Raw genomic sequence first — 20,000 nt, forward strand, 5'->3', positions numbered from 1 at the left:
AGTTTTGTACGGGTCAGATTTAGGAGCGACGGGGCTGTTGCTTTTCCATTACACAGTGTTGTCCTTTCTGAGGAGTTTCAACCAGCCTTGTCGTGTAAACACTGAGACAGCACACAGTTCATGGTCTGTTGAAGACTAAGTTACCCTGGGACAGAAACCCTCCTCACTGCTCCTCACAGCTCCTCACAGCTCCTCACTGCTCCTCACAGCTCCTCACTGCTCCTCACAGCTCCTCACTGCTCCTCACAGCTCCTCACTGATCCTCACTGCTCCTTCACTGCTCCTCACAGCTCCTCACTGATCCTCACAGCTCCTCACTGATCCTCACAGCTCCTCACTGCTCCTCACTGCTCCTCACAGCTCCTCCCTGCTCCTCACTGCTCCTCACTGCTCCTCACTGCTCCTCACAGCTCCTCACTGCTCCTCGCAGCCCCTCACTGCTCCTCGCTGCTCCTCACAGCCCCTCGCTGCTCCTCACTGCTCCTCGCTGCTCCTCACAGCCCCTCGCTGCTCCTCACAGCTCCTCACAGCTCCTACCTGCTCCTCACAACTCCTCCCTGCTCCTCACAACTCCTCCCTGCTCCTCACTTATCCTCACAGTCCCTCACTGCTCCTCACTGCTCCTCACAGCTCCTCCCTGCTCCTCACAACTCCTCACTTATCCTCACTTATCCTCACTGCTCCTCACTGCTCCTCACTGCTCCTCACAGCTCCTCACTGCTCCTCACTGCTCCTCACTGCTCCTCACAGCTCCCTCACAGCTCCTCAAGCTGTTGTTCTGCTGTATGTATTCATTTGATGCACAGTTCTAATGGTGCACCATCTCTCTTCTTCTCTCTTTTCCTCTTCTTCTCTCTCCTCCTCTTCTTCTCTCTCCTCCTTCTTTTCTCTCCTCCTCTTCTTCTCTCTCCTCCTCTTCTTCTCTCTCCTCTTCTTGTCTCTCCTCCTCTTCTTCTCTCTCCTCCTCTTCTTCTCTCTCCTCCTCGTCTTCTCTCTTCTCCTCCTCTTCTTCTCTCTCCTCCTCTTCTTCTCTCTCCTCCTCTTCTTCTCTCTCTCCTCCTCTTCTTTTCTCTCCTCCTCTTCTTCTCTCTCCTCCTCGTCTTCTCTCTTCTCCTCCTCTTCTTCTCTCTCTCCTCCAGCTGGAGCTCCAGTCATGCTGTGTGTTCCTCCCCAACGACAGCCTCCCTTCTCCCAGCACCATTATCTGTGGCGACATCCCTGGTACTGTCCGTAGCTGGTACCTACAACCAGGCCACCATGCCTGGGACTCTGGTAGTCTGTCTGCCCCAGATCACTGTCCTGTCTGCTGGACACAAATACATGGAGCCCCTGCAGGACCTGCCCTTCATGGTGTCCAGGACCGTACTGGAGGAAGGTAGGTTGTTATTACACCTGTTATAGCAGGACCTGCCCTTCATGTTGTCCAGGACCATACTGGAGGAAGGTAGGTTGTTATTACACCTGTTATAGCAGGACCTGCCCTTCATGGTGTCCAGGACCATACTGGAGGAAGGTAGGTTGTTATTACAAGTTATTATACCTGTTATTACACCTGTTATAGCAGGACCTGCCCTTCATGGTGTCCAGGACCATACTGGAGGAAGGTAGGTTGTTATTACAAGTTATTATACCTGTTATTACACCTGTTATAGCAGGACCTGCCCTTCATGGTGTCCAGGACCATACTGGAGGAAGGTAGGTTGTTATTACACCTGTTATAGCAGGACCTGCCCTTCATGGTGTCCAGGACCATACTGGAGGAAGGTAGGTTGTTATTACACCTGTTATAGCAGGACCTGCCCTTCATGGTGTCCAGGACCATACTGGAGGAAGGTAGGTTGTTATTACACCTGTTATAGCAGGACCTGCCCTTCATGGTGTCCAGGACCATACTGGAGGAAGGTAGGTTGTTATTACAAGTTATTATACCTGTTATTACACCTGTTATAGCAGGACCTGCCCTTCATGGTGTCCAGGACCATACTGGAGGAAGGTAGGTTGTTATTACAAGTTATGTATACCTGGTTATTACACCTGTTATAGCAGGACCTGCCCTTCATGGTGTCCAGGACCATACTGGAGGAGGTAGGTTGTTATTACACCTGTTATAGCAGGACCTGCCCTTCATGGTGTCCAGGACCATACTGGAGGAAGGTAGGTTGTTATTACAAGTTATTATACCTGTTATTACACCTGTTATAGCAGGACCTGCCCTTCATGGTGTCCAGGACCATACTGGAGGAAGGTAGGTTGTATTCTGAATCTTGTATGTTTAAAAACCCAACGATGTTTTAAGTGAAAAGTCAGAGCTTGTCAAATGCCACCAGACACAGAACATTCACAACAGAACCGCATGAGCCCTGGCTGTTCCCCTAAACGTCTGGATCCTATCAGGAGGAAGAGGACGTGAGGAAGAGCCCTGGCTGTTCCCCTAAACGTCTGGATCCTATCAGGAGGAAGAGGACGTGAGGAAGAGCCCTGGCTGTTCCCCTAAACGTCTGGATCCTATCAGGAGGAAGAGGACGTGAGGAAGAGCCCTGGCTGTTCCCCTAAACATCTGGATCCTATCAGGAGGAAGAGGACGTGAGGAAGAGCCCTGGCTGTTCCCCTAAACATCTGGATCCTATCAGGAGGAAGAGGACGTGAGGAAGAGCCCTGGCTGTTCCCCTAAACATCTGGATCCTATCAGGAGGAAGAGGACGTGAGGAAGAGCCCTGGCTGTTCCCCTAAACATCTGGATCCTATCAGGAGGAAGAGGACGTGAGGAAGAGCCCTGGCTGTTCCCTAAACATCTGGAAGGACCATGAAACCAGGGTGGTCACACTTAAATCAGGAGATGTCTGTCTCTGTCCCTGCCAACTAGGACCAGGTCCACCTTACGGCCTGGCTGCCTGTCTCTGTCCCTGCCAACTAGGACCAGGTCCACCTTACGGCCTGGCTGCCTGTCTCTGTCCCTGTCCCTGCCAACTAGGACCAGGTCCACCTTACGGCCTGGCTGCCTGTCTCTGTCCCTGCCAACTAGGACCAGGACCACCTTACGGCCTGGCTGTCTGTCCCTGCCAACTAGGACCAGGACCACCTTACGGCCTGGCTGTCTGTCCCTGCCAACTAGGACCAGGACCACCTTACGGCCTGGCTGCCTGTCTCTGTCCCTGCCAACTAGGACCAGGACCACCTTACGGCCTGGCTGCCTGTCTCTGTCTCTGCCAACTAGGACCAGGTCCACCTTACGGCCTGGCTGCATGTCTCTGTCCCTGCCAACTAGGACCAGGTCCACCTTACGGCCTGGCTGCCTGTCTCTGCCAACTAGGACCAGGACCACCTTACGGCCTGGCTGCCTGTCTCTGTCTCTGCCAACTAGGACCAGGTCCACCTTACGGCCTGGCTGCCTGTCCCTGTCCCTGCCAACTAGGACCAGGTCCACCTTACGGCCTGGCTGCCTGTCTCTGTCCCTGCCAACTAGGACCAGGTCCACCTTACGGCCTGGCTGCCTGTCTCTGTCCCTGCCAACTAGGACCAGGCCCACCTTACGGCCTGGCTGCCTGTCTCTGTCCCTGCCAACTAGGACCAGGTCCACCTTACGGCCTGGCTGCCTGTCTCTGTCCCTGTCCCTGCCAACTAGGACCAGGTCCACCTTACGGCCTGGCTGCCTGTCTCTGTCCCTGCCAACTAGGACCAGGCCCACCTTACGGCCTGGCTGCCTGTCTCTGTCCCTGCCAACTCAGGACCAGGTCCACCTTACGGCCTGGCTGCCTGTCTCTGTCCCTGCCAACTAGGACCAGGTCCACCTTACGGCCTGGCTGCCTGTCTCTGTCTCTGCCAACTAGGACCAGGCCCACCTTACGGCCTGGCTGCCTGTCTCTGTCTCTGCCAACTAGGACCAGGTCCACCTTACGGCCTGGCTGCCTGTCTCTGTCCCTGCCAACTAGGACCAGGACCACCTTACGGCCTGGCTGCCTGTCTCTGTCCCTGCCAACTAGGACCAGGCCCACCTTACGGCCTGGCTGCCTGTCTCTGTCTCTGCCAACTAGGACCAGGCCCACCTTACGGCCTGGCTGCCTGTCTCTGTCCCTGCCAACTAGGACCAGGACCACCTTACGGCCTGGCTGCCTGTCTCTGCCAACTAGGACCAGGTCCACCTTACGGCCTGGCTGCCTGTCCCTGTCCCTGCCAACTAGGACCAGGTCCACCTTACGGCCTGGCTGCCTGTCTCTGTCCCTGCCAACTAGGACCAGGACCACCTTACGGCCTGGCTGCCTGTCTCTGCCAACCAGGACCAGGTCCACCTTACGGCCTGGCTGCCTGTCTCTGTCCCTGTCCCTGCCAACTAGGACCAGGTCCACCTTACGGCCTGGCTGCCTGTCTCTGTCCCTGCCAACTAGGACCAGGTCCACCTTACGGCCTGGCTGCCTGTCTCTGTCCCTGCCAACTAGGACCAGGTCCACCTTACGGCCTGGCTGCCTGTCTCTGTCCCTGCCAACTAGGACCAGGACCACCTTACGGCCTGGCTGCATGTCTCTGTCCCTGCCAACTAGGACCAGGACCACCTTACGGCCTGGCTGCCTGTCTCTGTCCCTGCCAACTAGGACCAGGTCCACCTTACGGCCCTGGCTGCCTGTCTCTGTCCCTGCCAACTAGGACCAGGACAGTTTAATGCCATCTTCTCTTCACTGTTAGTTCCTACCAGGACATATTATGAGACCGTTTGTTTTCATCCCCCTCTATGGGTCCAGTAGTGATGATTCTATGCAAAATGTCCTTCCTGAAGCCTCATCCTGCTTCCTGTTGACCTTCCTGAAGCCTCATCCTGCTTCCTGTTGTCCTTCCTGAAGCCTCATCCTGCTTCCTGTTGTCCTTCCTGAAGCCTCATCCTGCTTCCTGTTGTCCTTCCTGAAGCCTCATCCTGCTTCCTGTTGTCCTTCCTGAAGCCTCATCCTAAGTGTCAGCATCTGCTTCCTGTTGTCCTTCCTGAAGCATCATCCTAAGTGTCAGCATCGACTTCCTGTTGTCCTTCCTGAAGCCTCATCCTGCTTCCTGTTGTCCTTCCTGTCTCTCCCACATACCTACAATGTATGTATTAACGCTGCCCCTCCCCCTGTCCTGTCCAGGTGATGCCTTCCCCTGGACACTGACCCTGAGTCAGTTCAGTGTCTACACCCTATTGGGTCAGCAGCGGTCTCTGAGTCTCCTCCAACCAATGGGCTGCACCTCCACCCTGGCCGTCACCTCCCACAAGCTGGCAGGCTGCGGGGTCCCCGACGGACGACACGCCTTCATCGTCTGTCTTCACGTGGACCTGGAACCTCTGAGCATCAAGATCTCCAACCCCCAGGTTATAATACACACACACTCCAACCCCCAGGTTATAATACACACTCACTCTAACCCCCAGGTTATACACACTCTAACCCCCAGGTTATAATACACACACACACTAACCCCCAGGTTATAATACACACTCACTCTAACCCCCAGGTTATAATACACACACACTCTAACCCCCAGGTTATAATACACACACACTCTAACCCCCAGGTTATAATACACACACACACTCTAACCCCCAGGTTATAATACACACACACACTAACCCCCAGGTTATAATACACACACACTCTAACCCCCAGGTTATAATACACACACACTCTAACCCCCAGGTTATAATACACACTCACTCTAACCCCCAGGTTATAATACACACACTCACTCTAACCCCCAGGTTATAATACACACACTCTAACCCCCAGGTTATAATACACACTCACTCTAACCCCCAGGTTATAATACACACACTCACTCTAACCCCCAGGTTATAATACACACACTCTAACCCCCAGGTTATAATACACACACACACTCTAACCCCCAGGTTATAATACACACACACTCCAACCCCCAGGTTTATAATACACACTCACTCTAACCCCCAGGTTATACACACTCTAACCCCCAGGTTATAATACACCACACACACTAACCCCCAGGTTATAATACACACTCACTCTAACCCCCAGGTTATAATACACACACACTCTAACCCCCCAGGTTATAATACACACACACTCTAACCCCCAGGTTATAATACACACACTCACTCTAACCCCCAGGGTTATAATACACACTCACTCTAACCCCCAGGTTATAATACACACACACTCTAACCCCCAGGTTATAATACACACACACTCTAACCCCCAGGTTATAATACACACACACACTCTAACCCCCAGGTTATAATACACACACACACTCTAACCCCCAGGTTATAATACACACTCACTCTAACCCCCAGGTTATAATACACACACACACTAACCCCCAGGTTATAATACACACACACTCTAACCCCCAGGTTATAATACACACACACACTCTAACCCCCAGGTTATAATACACACACACACTCTAACCCCCAGGTTATAATACACACACACTCTAACCCCCAGGTTATAATACACACTCACTCTAACCCCCAGGTTATAATACACACTCACTTCTAACCCCCAGGTTATAATACACACTCACTCTAACCCCCGAGGTTAGTAAATACACACACACTCTAACCCCCAGGTTATAATACACACTCACTCTAACCCCCAGGTTATAATACACACTCACTCTAACCCCCAGGTTATAATACAACACCACACTCTAACCCCCAGGTTATAATACACACACACACTCTAACCCCCAGGTTATAATACACACTCACTCTAACCCCCAGGTTATAATACACACACTCACTCTAACCCCCAGGTTATAATACACACTCACTCTAACCCCCCAGGTTATAATACACACACACACTCTAACCCCGCAGGTTATAATACACACACACACTAACCCCCAGGTTATAATACACACACTCACTCTAACCCCCAGGTTATAATACACACACTCTAACCCCCAGGTTATAATACACACTCACTCTAACCCCCAGGTTATAATACACACTCACTCTAACCCCAGGTTATAATACACACACACTCTAACCCCCAGGTTATAATACACACTCACTCTAACCCCCAGGTTATAATACACACACACTCTAACCCCCAGGTTATAATACACACACTCACTCTAACCCCCAGGTTATACTACACACACTCACTCTAACCCCCAGGTTATAATACACACACACTCTAACCCCCAGGTTATAATATCACACTCACTCTAACCCCCAGGTTATAATACACACACTCACCTCTGAACCCTCCAGGTTATAATACACACACACACTCTAACCCCCAGGTTATAATACACACTCACTCTAACCCCCAGGTTATAATACACACTCACTCTAACCCCCAGGTTATAATACACACACACACTAACCCCAGGTTATAACCCCTCAGGTTATAATACACACTCACTCTAACCCCCAGGTTATAATACACACACACACTAACCCCCAGGTTATACACACTCTAACCCCCAGGTTATAATACACACACACTCTAACCCCCAGGTTATAATACACACACTCACTCTAACCCCCAGGTTATAATACACACACACTCTAACCCCCAGGTTATAATACACACTCACTCTAACCCCCAGGTTATAAATACACACTCACTCTAACCCCCAGGTTATAATACACACTCACTCTAACCCCCAGGTTATAATACACACTCACTCTAACCCCCAGGTTATAATACACACACACTCTAACCCCCAGGTTATAATACACACTCACTCTAACCCCCAGGTTATAATACACACTCACTCTAACCCCCCAGGTTATAATACACACACTCACTCTAACCCCCCAGGTTATAATACACACACACTCGAACCCCCAGGTTATAATACACCACACACACTCTAACCCCCAGGTTAATAAACACACACACACTCTAACCCCCAGGTTATAATACACACACACACACTCTAACCCCCAGGTTATAATAGACACACACACTCTAACCCCCAGGTTAGTAAATACACACACACACTCTAACCCCCAGGTTATAATACACACTCACTCTAACCACCCAGGTTATAATACACACACACACTCTAACCCCCAGGTTATAATACACACACACACTCTAACCCCCAGGTTATAATACACACACTCACTCTAACCCCCAGGGTTATAATAACACACACACTCTAACCCCCAGGTTAGTAAATACACACACACACTCTAACCCCCAGGTTAGTAAATACACACACACACACACTCTAACCCCCAGGTTATAATACACACACACACTCTAACCCCCAGGTTATAATACACACACACTCTAACCCCCAGGTTAGTACATGACACACACACTCTAACCCCCAGGTTAGTAAATACACACACACACTCTAACCCCCAGGTTATAATACACACACACACTCTAACCCCCAGGTTAGTAAATACACACACACACACACACACTCTAACCCCCAGGTTAATACAGATTAATACTGGACCATAGAATAATATACAGATTAATACTGGACCATAGAATAATATACAGATTAATACAGATTAATACTGGACCATAGAATAATATACAGATTTAATACTGGACCATATAATAATATACAGATTAATACAGATTAATACTGGACCATAGAATAATATACAGATTAATACTGGACCATAGAATAATATACAGATTAATACAGATTAATACTGGACCATAGAATAATATACAGATTAATACTGGACCATATAATAAATACAGATTAATACTGGACCATAGACTAATATACAGATTAATACTGGACCATAGAATAATATACAGATTAACACAGATTAATACTGGACCATATAATAATATACAGATTAATACAGATTAATACTGGACCATAGAATAATATACAGATTAATACTGGACCATAGAATAATATACAGATTAACACAGATTAATACTGGACCATATAATAATATACAGATTAATACAGATTAATACTGGACCATAGAATAATATACAGATTAATACTGGACCATAGAATAATATACAGATTAATACAGATTAATACTGGACCATATAATAATATACAGATTAATACAGATTAATACTGGACCATATAATAATATACAGATTAATACTGGACCATATAATAATATACAGATTAATACTGGACCATATAATAATATACAGATTAATACTGGACCATATAGAAGTTTAGAGAACAGTGAGGTGTCTTTTTACAGTAGTAATAAAACCCCCTCTTTGGTTTAACATATGTCTCCTCTCCTCTCCACACTCCCATCCATCTGCTTCTCTCTCTCTCTCGTTCTCTCTCGTTCTCTCTTTCTCTCTCTCTCTCTCTCTGTCTCTCTCTCTCCCTGTCTCTGTCTCTCTGTCTCTCTCTGTCTCCGTCTGTCTCTCTCTGTCTCTCTCTGTCTCTCCCTGTCTCTCTCTCTCCCTGTCTCTCTGTCTCTCTGTCTCTGTCTCTGTCTCTCTCTGTCTCTCTCTCTGTCTTTCTGTCTCTCTGTCTCCGTCTGTCTCTCTCTGTCTCTCTCTGTCTCTCCCTGTCTCTCTCTCTCCCTGTCTCTCTCTCTGTCTCTCTGTCTCTGTCTCTCTGTCTCTCTCTCTCTGTCTCTCTCTCTCCCTGTCTCTCTGTCTCTCTCTCTCTGTCTTTCTGTCTCTCTGTCTCCATCTCTGTCTCTCTCTGTCTCTCTCTGTCTCTCCCTGTCTCTCTCTCTCCCTGTCTCTCTCTGTCCTCTCTCTCTGTCTTTCTGTCTCTGTCTCTCTCTCTCTCTCTGTCTCTCTGTCTCTCTCTCTCCCTGTCTCTCTGTCTCTCTCTAAACTCTTCCTGCCTAATGTACTGTTAGCGGGTGTGTGACCTCCTGTAGTGAGGTGACCTCCACTCAGACCTCAGACAGGATCTGACCTCTACACTTATTGAATATAGTCCAGTTCATAGTGTATGGCCTACCATGCTCTCCCTTCCCCTAACAGTCTGAAATCATCTGCTCATTTTCAACAGGAGTTTGTTTAAACTAATAACAATTAGGCCTCATCACAGCTCTTAGTGAAGTGTTGTCATGAATCAGAACTGAAGAGACCTCACACTGCTGAGAGAGAGTGAGAGAGAGAGAGGGGGGAGAGAGAGAGGGAGAGAGACAGAGAGAGGGGGAGAGAGACAGAGAGAGAGCGAGACAGAGAGGGAGAGAGACAGAGAGGGAGAGAGACAGAGAGAGGGGGAGAGAGACAGAGAGAGAGCGAGACAGAGAGGGAGAGAGACAGAGGGGGAGAGAGAGACGGACGGACGGACGGACAGACGGAGAGAGGGACCGTCTCTAATTAGGGTGCTGCGTTCTGGTCTGAGTGGATGGAGAGATGCTGTACAGAAGCTGGGCCTGAGAGAGACGGGGGAGAGAGAGAGACGGGGGAGAGAGAGACCAAGTGCCCAGCAGACACAGAGAGGGAGGGGGGAGAGAGAGGGAGGGGGGAGAGAGAGAGAGAGAGGGAGGGGGGAGATCCATCATGTCACTAGTGGAGAGAGAGGGTTCACTGGGGAAATAGAGAGAGTCTATTAATAACAGAGAGAGAGAGTCTATAAATAACAGAGTCTATAGAGTGATTGAAGTTGAGAGACGGAGGGTGGGATGGGATGGGGGCAGGGGGAGAGTAGAGAGCAAGTGTTCAGCAGTTCCCGTCACAGAGGACTAGAGGGGGAGAGAGAGGGGGAGAGAGAGACCACCGGCTCTGTCGTGTGTTCCTGGCAGAAGCATCAACCCCCAGAACACCCAAGGTGAACCCTCCAACCCTCCTCATGTCTCACTACCCATCAGCCTCTTTGAGGAGCTCCAGGGTTTGATCTCTGCGACTGTAGTAGAAATGAAAGTCCCTCTCTCCTCTTGCTGCAGACACATGTTGTGGTGGTGCTGCTGCCTGTTGAGTTATAGCTGCAGTGAACAGAACAGAGAGCAGCTCTGTGAAGGGCCCTGGATTAAAGTGCTCTGTCTGACAGGAGAGGAGGAGGAGGGGAGGGGAGGGGAGGGGAGGGGAGGAGAGGAGAGGAGAGGATAGGGGGGGAGGAGAGGAGAGGAGGAGAGGAGGAGAGGAGGGGAGAGGAGGGGAGGGGAGAGGAGGGGGGAGAGGAGAGGAGAGGAGAGGAGGGGAGGAGAGGAGAGGATAGGGGAGGAGGGAGGAGAGGGGGGAGGAGAGGGGAGGGGAGAGGAGAGGAGGAGGGGAGAGGAGAGGAGAGGAGGGGAGGGGAGGAGAGGAGAGGAGAGGGGGGGAGGAGAGGAGAGGAGAGGAGGGGAGGAGAGGAGAGGGGAGGGGAGGATAGGGGAGGAGGGAGGAGAGGGGGGGAGGAGAGGGGAGGGGAGAGGAGAGGAGGAGGGGAGAGGAAGAGGAGAGGAGGGGAGGGGAGAGGAGAGGAGAGGAGGAGAGGAGAGGAGAGGGGAGGAGGGAGGAGAGGGGGGAGGAGAGGGTAGGAGAGGAGGAGAGAGGAGAGGGAGAGGGGAGAGGAGGAGAGAGGAGAGGAGGGGAGGGGAGAGGAGAGGAGAGGAGGAGAGGAGAGGAGAGGAGAGGGGGGGAGGGGAGGAGAGGGGAGGAGAGGAGGGGGGAGGAGGGGAGGGGAGGGGAGAGGAGAGGAGAGGAGGAGAGGAGAGGAGAGGGGGGAGGAGAGGGGGGGGAGGGGAGGAGAGGGGAGGAGAGGAGGGGGGAGGAGGGGGGAGAGGAGAGGAGAGGGGAGGAGAGGAGGAGAGAGGAGAGGAGAGGGTGGAGGAGAGAGGAGAGGAGAGAAGAGGGGGGAGGAGAGGGGAGGAGAGGAGGAGAGGGGGGAGGAGAGAGGAGAGGAGAGGGTGGGAGGAGAGAGGAGAGGGGGGAGGAGAGGGGAGGAGAGGAGGAGAGAGGAGAGGGGGGAGGGGAGAGGAGAGGAGGAGGGGAGAGGAGAGGAGAGGAGGGGAGGGGAGAGGAGAGGAGAGGAGGAGAGGAGAGGAGAGGAGAGGGGAGGAGGGAGGAGAGGGGGGAGGAGAGGGTAGGAGAGGAGGAGAGAGGAGAGGAGAGGGGAGAGGAGGAGAGAGGAGAGGAGGGGAGGGGAGAGGAGAGGAGAGGAGGAGAGGAGAGGAGAGGAGAAGGAGAGGGGGGAGGAGAGGAGAGGGGAGGGGAGGAGGGGGGAGGAGGGGAGGGGAGGGGAGGAGGAGCTGAGATGAGAGGAGGGAGGAGAGGAGCGGGGAGGGGAGGAGAGGAGGGGAGGGGAGAGGGGGGGAGGGGGAGGAGAGGAGCTGAGAGGAGAGGAGGGAGGAGAGGAGGGGAGAGGAGAGGGGAGGAGAGGAGGAGAGAGGAGAGGAGAGGGTGGAGGAGAGAGGAGAGGAGAGGGGGGAGGAGAGGGGAGGAGAGGAGGAGAGGGGGGAGGAGAGAGGAGAGGAGAGGGTGGGAGGAGAGAGGAGAGGGGGGAGGGGAGGAGAGGAGGAGAGGAGAGGGGGAGGAGAGGAGAGGAGTGGAGAGGAGGAGGGGGGGAGGAGAGGAGAGGAGGGGAGGGGAGGGGAGAGGAGAGGAGAGGAGGGGAATCAGAGGGCAAGAATGGTAGGCTTGTTTCCCAAATGACTCTTATTCCCTTTATAGTGGACTACTATTCCCTTTATAGTGGACTAATATTCCCTTTATAGTGGACTACTATTCCCTTTATAGTGGACTAATATTCCCTTTATAGTGGACTACTATTCCCTTTATAGTGGACTACTATTCCCTTTATAGTGGACTACTATTCCCTTTATAGTGGACTACTATTCCCTTTATAGTGGACTACTATTCCCTTTATAGTGGACTACTATTCCCTTTATAGTGGACTACTATTCCCTTTATAGTGGACTACTATTCCCTTTATAGTGGACTACTATTCCCTTTATAGTGGACTACTATTCCCTTTATAGTGGACTAATATTCCCTTTATAGTGGACTACTATTCCCTTTATAGGGGACTAATATTCCCTTTATAGTGGACTACTATTCCCTTTATAGTGGACTAATATTCCCTTTATAGTGGACTAATATTCCCTTTATAGTGGACTACTATTCCCTTTATAGTGGACTACTATTCCCTTTATAGTGGACTACTATTCCCTTTATAGTGGACTACTATTCCCTTTATAGTGGACTACTATTCCCTTTATAGTGGACTAATATTCCCTTTATAGTGGACTACTATGCCCTTTATAGTGGACTACTATTCCCTTTATAGTGGACTACTATTCCCTTTATAGTGGACTACTATTCCCTTTATAGTGGACTACTATTCCCTTTATAGTGGACTAATATTCCCTTTATAGTGGACTACTATTCCCTTTATAGTGGACTACTATTCCCTTTATAGTGGACTACTATTCCCTTTATAGTGGACTACTATTCCCTTTATAGTGGACTAATATTCCCTTTATAGTGGACTAATATTCCCTTTATAGTGGACTACTATTCCCTTTATAGTGGACTACTATTCCCTTTATAGTGGACTACTATTCCCTTTATAGTGGACTACTATTCCCTTTATAGTGGACTACTATTCCCTTTATAGTGGGACTAATATTCCCTTTATAGTGGACTACTATTCCCTTTATAGTGGACTACTATTCCCTTTATAGTGGACTACTATTCCCTTTATAGTGGACTAATATTCCCTTTATAGTGGACTACTATTCCCTTTATAGTGGACTACTATTCCCTTTATAGTGGACTAATATTCCCTTTATAGTGGACTAATATTCCCTTTATAGTGGACTACTATTCCCTTTATAGTGGACTAATATTCCCTTTATAGTGGACTACTATTCCCTTTATAGTGGACTACTATTCCCTTTATAGTGGACTACTATTCCCTTTATAGTGGACTACTATTCCCTTTATAGTGGACTACTATTCCCTTTATAGTGGACTACTATTCCCTTTATAGTGGACTACTATTCCCTTTATAGTGGACTACTATTCCCTTTATAGTGGACTAATATTCCCTTTATAGTGGACTACTATTCCCTTTATAGTGGACTACGATTCCCTTTATAGTGGACTACAATTCCCTTTATAGTGGACTACTATTCCCTTTATAGTGGACTAATATTCCCTTTATAGTGGACTAATATTCCCTTTATAGTGGACTACTATTCCCTTTATAGTGGACTAATATTCCCTTTATAGTGGACTACTATTCCCTTTATAGTGGACTACTATTCCCTTTATAGTGGACCTAATATTCCCTTTATAGTGGACTACTATTCCCTTTATAGTGGGACTAATATAAAGGGAATAAGTGCTCTGGTGGTCAAGAGGAGAAGCAGCGGTTTAAGGCACTGCATCTCAGTGCAAGATGGCGTCACTACAGTCCCTGGTTCGAATCCAGGCTGTATCACATCCAGCTGCGTTTGTGGTCAACAGTAGTGTTCTATGTAGGGAATAGTGGCTCTGGTTAACAGTAGTGCTCTATATAGGGAATAGGGCTCTGTTAACAGTAGTGCTCTATATAGGGAATAGGGCCCTGGTCAACAGTAGTGCTCTATATAGTGGACTACTAGGGCCCTGGTTAATAGTGGTACTATATAGGGAATAGTCCCTGGTTAACAGTAGTGTTCTATATAGGGAATAGGGCCCTGGTTAACAGTAGTGCTCTATATGGGAATAGGGCTCTGGTTAACAGTAGTGTTCTATATGGAATGGGCTCTGTTAATAGTAGTGCTCTACTAGGGAATCGGCCTTTATGGTGGACTAGTAGTGCCCTATATAGTGGAATAGGCTCTGGTCAACAGTAGTGCTCTATATAGGAATAGGGCTCTGGTCAACAGTAGTGCTCTTTATAGGGATGGATCTGGTCAACAGTAGTGCTCTTATATAGGGAATAGGACCTGTACAGTAGCGCTCTATATAGTGGAACTAGGGCTATGGTCGACAGTAGTGTTCTATATAGGGAATAGGGCCCTGGTCAACAGTAGTGCTCTATATAGGGAATAGGGCCCTGGTTAACAGTAGTGCTCTATATAGGGAATAGGGCTCTGGTCAACAGTAGTGCCCCTTGATAGGGCCTGGTATAACAGCAGTGCCTATATAGGATAGGCCTGTTAACGCAGTGCTCAATAGGATAGGCGGTCAACAGTAGTGCTCATATAGGGAATAGGGCCCTGGTTAACAGTAGTGCTCTATATAGGGAATAGGGCCCTGGTTAACAGTAGTGCTCTATATAGGGAATAGGGCCCTGGTCAACAGTAGTGCTCTATATAGGGAATAGGGCTCTGGTCAACAGTAGTGCACTATATAGGGAATAGGGCTCTGGTCAACAGTAGTGCTCTATATAGGGAATAGGGCCCTGGTTAACAGTAGTGCTCTATATAGGGAATAGGGCCCTGGTCAACAGTAGTGCTCTATATAGGGAATAGGGCTCTGGTCAACAGTAGTGCACTATATAGGGAATAGGGCTCTGGTCAACAGTAGTGCTCTATATAGGGAATAGGGCCCTGGTCAACAGTAGTGCACTATATAGGGAATAGGGCCCTGGTTAACAGTAGTGCTCTATATAGGGAATAGGGCTCTGGTCAACAGTAGTGCTCTATGGGAATAGGGCCCTGGTTAACAGTAGTGCACTATAGGGAATAGGGCTCTGGTCAACAGTAGTGCTCTATATAGGGAATAGGGCCCTGGTTAACAGTAGTGCTCTATATAGGGAATCTTGGTGTCATTCAGTCTTCCTGTAATCTTGTGTCATTCAGTCTTCCTGTAATCTTGGTGTCATTCAGTCTTACTGTAATCTTGGTGTCATTCAGTCTTCCTGTAATCTTGGTGTCATTCAGTCTTACTGTAATCTTGGTGTCATTCAGTCTTACTGTAATCTTGGTGTCATTCAGTCTTCCTGTAATCTTGGTGTCATTCAGTCTTCCTGTAATCTTGGTGTCATTCAGTCTTACTGTAATCTTGGTGTCATTCAGTCTTACTGTAATCTTGGTGTCATTCAGTCTTACTGTAATCTTGGTGTCATTCAGTCTTCCTGTAATCTTGGTGTCATTCAGTCTTCCTGTAATCTTGGTGTCATTCAGTCTTACTGTAATCTTGGTGTCATTCAGTCTTACTGTAATCTTGGTGTCATTCAGTCTTACTGTAATCTTGTTCATTGGATTTTGTCACTCCTGAGGAATGAAGTGTCTGGCGAGCCACCTTGGACTGCTGATCTAAACAGAAGAGTGTATCTGTGCCTGGGAGAGAGGAGAGGGGAGGGAGGGAAGAGAGGAGAGGGAGGGAGGGAGGGAGGGAGGGAGGGAGGGGAGAGAGAGAGGGAGAGAGGAGAGGGAGGGGAGAGAGGGAGGGGAGAGAGGAGAGGGAGGGGAGAGAGGGAGGGGAGGGAAGGGAGGGGAGAGAGGGGAGAGAGGAGAGGGAAGGGAGGGGAGAGAGGGGAGAGAGGAGAGGGGAGAGGAGGGAGAGAGGGGAGAGAGGAGGGAGGGAAGGGAGGGGAGAGAGGGGAGAGAGGAGAGGGAAGGGAGGGAAGGGAGGGAGGGGAGAGAGAAAGAGGGAGGGGAGAGAGGGAGGAGGGAGAGGAGGGGGAGGGAGGGGAGAGAGGGAGGAGGGAGAGAGGGGGAGGGAGGGGAGAGAGGGAGGAGGGAGAGGAGGGGGAGGGAGAGAGGGGAGAGAGGGAGGGGAGAGAGGAGAGGGAGGGGAGAGAGGGAGGGGAGGGAAGGGAGGGGAGAGAGGGGAGAGAGGAGAGGGAAGGGAGGGGAGAGAGGGGAGAGAGGAGAGGGGAGAGGAGGGAGAGAGGGGAGAGAGGAGGGAGGGAAGGGAGGGGAGAGAGGGGAGAGAGGAGAGGGAAGGGAGGGAAGGGAGGGAGGGGAGAGAGAAAGAGGGAGGGGAGAGAGGGAGGAGGGAGAGGAGGGGGAGGGAGGGGAGAGAGGGAGGAGGAGGGAGGGGAGAGAGGGAGGAGGGAGAGGAGGGGGAGGGAGAGAGGGGAGGGAGGGAGAGGAGGGGAGAGAGGCAGGGAGGGAGAGGAGAGAGGGAGGGAGGGGAGGGAGAGAGAGAGAGGGGAGGGAGGGAGGGGAGGGAGGGAGAGAGAGAGAGAGGGGAGGGAGGGAGGGAGGGAGGGATGGGAGGGAGGGAGGGAGGGAGGGAGAGGAAGGGAGGGAGGGAGGGATGGGAGGGAGGGAGGGAGGGAGGGAGAGGAAGGGAGGGAGGGAGGGAGAGAGAGAGAGAGGGGAGGGAGGGAGGGAGGGAGGGAGGGAGGGAGGGAGAGAGGGGAGAGAGGAGAGGGAAGGGAGGGAAGGGAGGGAGGGGAGAGAGAAAGAGGGAGGGGAGAGAGGGAGGAGGGAGAGGAGGGGGAGGGAGGGGAGAGAGGGAGGAGGAGGGAGGGGAGAGAGGGAGGAGGGAGAGGAGGGGGAGGGAGAGAGGGGAGGGAGGGAGAGGAGGGGAGAGAGGCAGGGAGGGAGAGGAGAGAGGGAGGGAGGGGAGGGAGAGAGAGAGAGGGGAGGGAGGGAGGGGAGGGAGGGAGAGAGAGAGAGGGGAGGGAGGGAGGGAGGGAGGGAGGGAGGGAGGGAGAGGAAGGGAGGGAGGGAGGGAGGGATGGGAGGGAGGGAGGGAGGGAGGGAGAGGAAGGGAGGGAGGGAGGGAGAGAGAGAGAGAGGGGAGGGAGGGAGGGAGGGAGGGAGGGAGGGAGGGAGGGATGGGAGGGAGGGAGGGAGGGAGGGAGAGAGAGAGAGAGGGGAGGGAGGGAGGGAGGGAGAGAGGAAGGGAGGGAGGGAGGGAGGGGGGAGGGAGGGAGGGAGGGAGGGAGGGGAGAGCATTAGTAAAGGGATGATTCTCTAGCCTCCTCCTCTCTGTAGATGTAGTGAGGGGATGAGAAGGTAGATGGAGGATTAAACATCTGTCATCCAGATCTATGGTGGAACGCTGGGAGGACACACACACACACACACACACACACACACACACACACACACACACACACACACACACACACACACACACACACACACACACACACACACACACACACACACACACACACACACACACACACACACACACACACACACACACACACACACACACACACACACACACACACACACACACACACACACACACACACACACACACACACACACACACACACACACACACACACACACACACACACACACACACACACACACACACACACACACACACACACACACACACACACACACACACACACACACACACACACACACACACACACACACACACACACACACACACACACACACACACACACACACACACACACACACACACACACACACACACACACACACACACACACACACACACACACACACACACACACACACACACACACACACACACACACACACACACACACACACACACACACACACACACACACACACACACACACACACACACACACACACACACACACACACACACACACACACACACACACACACACACACACACACACACACACACACACACACACACACACACACACACACACACACACACACACACACACACACACACACACACACACACACACACACACACACACACACACACACACACACACACACACACACACACACACACACACACACACACACACACACACACACACACACACACACACACACACACACACACACACACACACACACACACACACACACACACACACACACACACACACACACACACACACACACACACACACACACACACACACACACACACACACACACACACACACACACACACACACACACACACACACACACACACACACACACACACACACACACACACACACACACACACACACACACACACACACACACACACACACACACACACACACACACACACACACACACACACACACACACACACACACACACACACACACACACACACACACACACACACACACACACACACACACACACACACACACACACACACACACACACACACACACACACACACACACACACACACACACACACACACACACACACACACACACACACACACACACACACACACACACACACACACACACACACACACACACACACACACACACACACACACACACACACACACACACACACACACACACACACACACACACACACACACACACACACACACACACACACACACACACACACACACACACACACACACACACACACACACACACACACACACACACACCACACACACACACACACACACACACACACACACACACACACACACACACACACACACACACACACACACACACACACACACACACACACACACACACACACACACACACACACACACACACACACACACACACACACACACACACACACCACACACACACACACACACACACACACACACACACACACACACACACACACACACACACACACACACACACACACACACACACACACACACACACACACACACACACACACACACACACACACACACACACACACACACACACACACACACACACACACACACACACACACACACACACACACACACACACACACACACACACACACACACACACACACACACACACACACACACACACACACACACCACACACACACACACACACACACACACACACACACACACACACACACACACACACACACACACACACACACACACACACACACACACACACACACACACACACACACACACACACACACACACACACCACACACACACACACACACACACACACACACACACACACACACACACACACACACACACACCACACACACACACACACACACACACACACACACACACACACACACACACACACACACACCACACACACACACACACACACACACACACACACACACACACACACACCACACACACACAGACACACAGACACACACACCGCACACACACACACACACACACACCACACACACACCACACACACACACACACACACACACCACACCACACACACACACACCACACACACACAGACACACACACACCACACACACACACACACCCACACCACACCAC

The 20,000-nt window shown here is 50.9% G+C and overlaps 1 protein-coding gene across 1 annotated transcript in view; it reads left to right on the top strand.

Moving 5' to 3' along the window:
* Nucleotides 1-290: 290 nt before the first annotated feature.
* LOC106592259 (intermembrane lipid transfer protein VPS13B) overlaps nucleotides 291-20,000 on the top strand; it is a gene marked incomplete at its 5' end in the record, with an annotated part of 85,451 nt that continues 65,741 nt past the window's right edge. The window contains 4 exon segments of the mRNA XM_082968522.1: nucleotides 291-783; nucleotides 1,135-1,241; nucleotides 1,243-1,375; nucleotides 5,109-5,419. Coding sequence (XP_082824648.1) covers nucleotides 291-783; nucleotides 1,135-1,241; nucleotides 1,243-1,375; nucleotides 5,109-5,419 — 1,044 coding nt within the window.

The sequence above is a fragment of the Salmo salar genome, chromosome 02 (assembly GCF_965601325.2).
Source record: "Salmo salar chromosome 02, fSalSal1, whole genome shotgun sequence".
Lineage (NCBI taxonomy): Eukaryota > Metazoa > Chordata > Actinopteri > Salmoniformes > Salmonidae > Salmo > Salmo salar.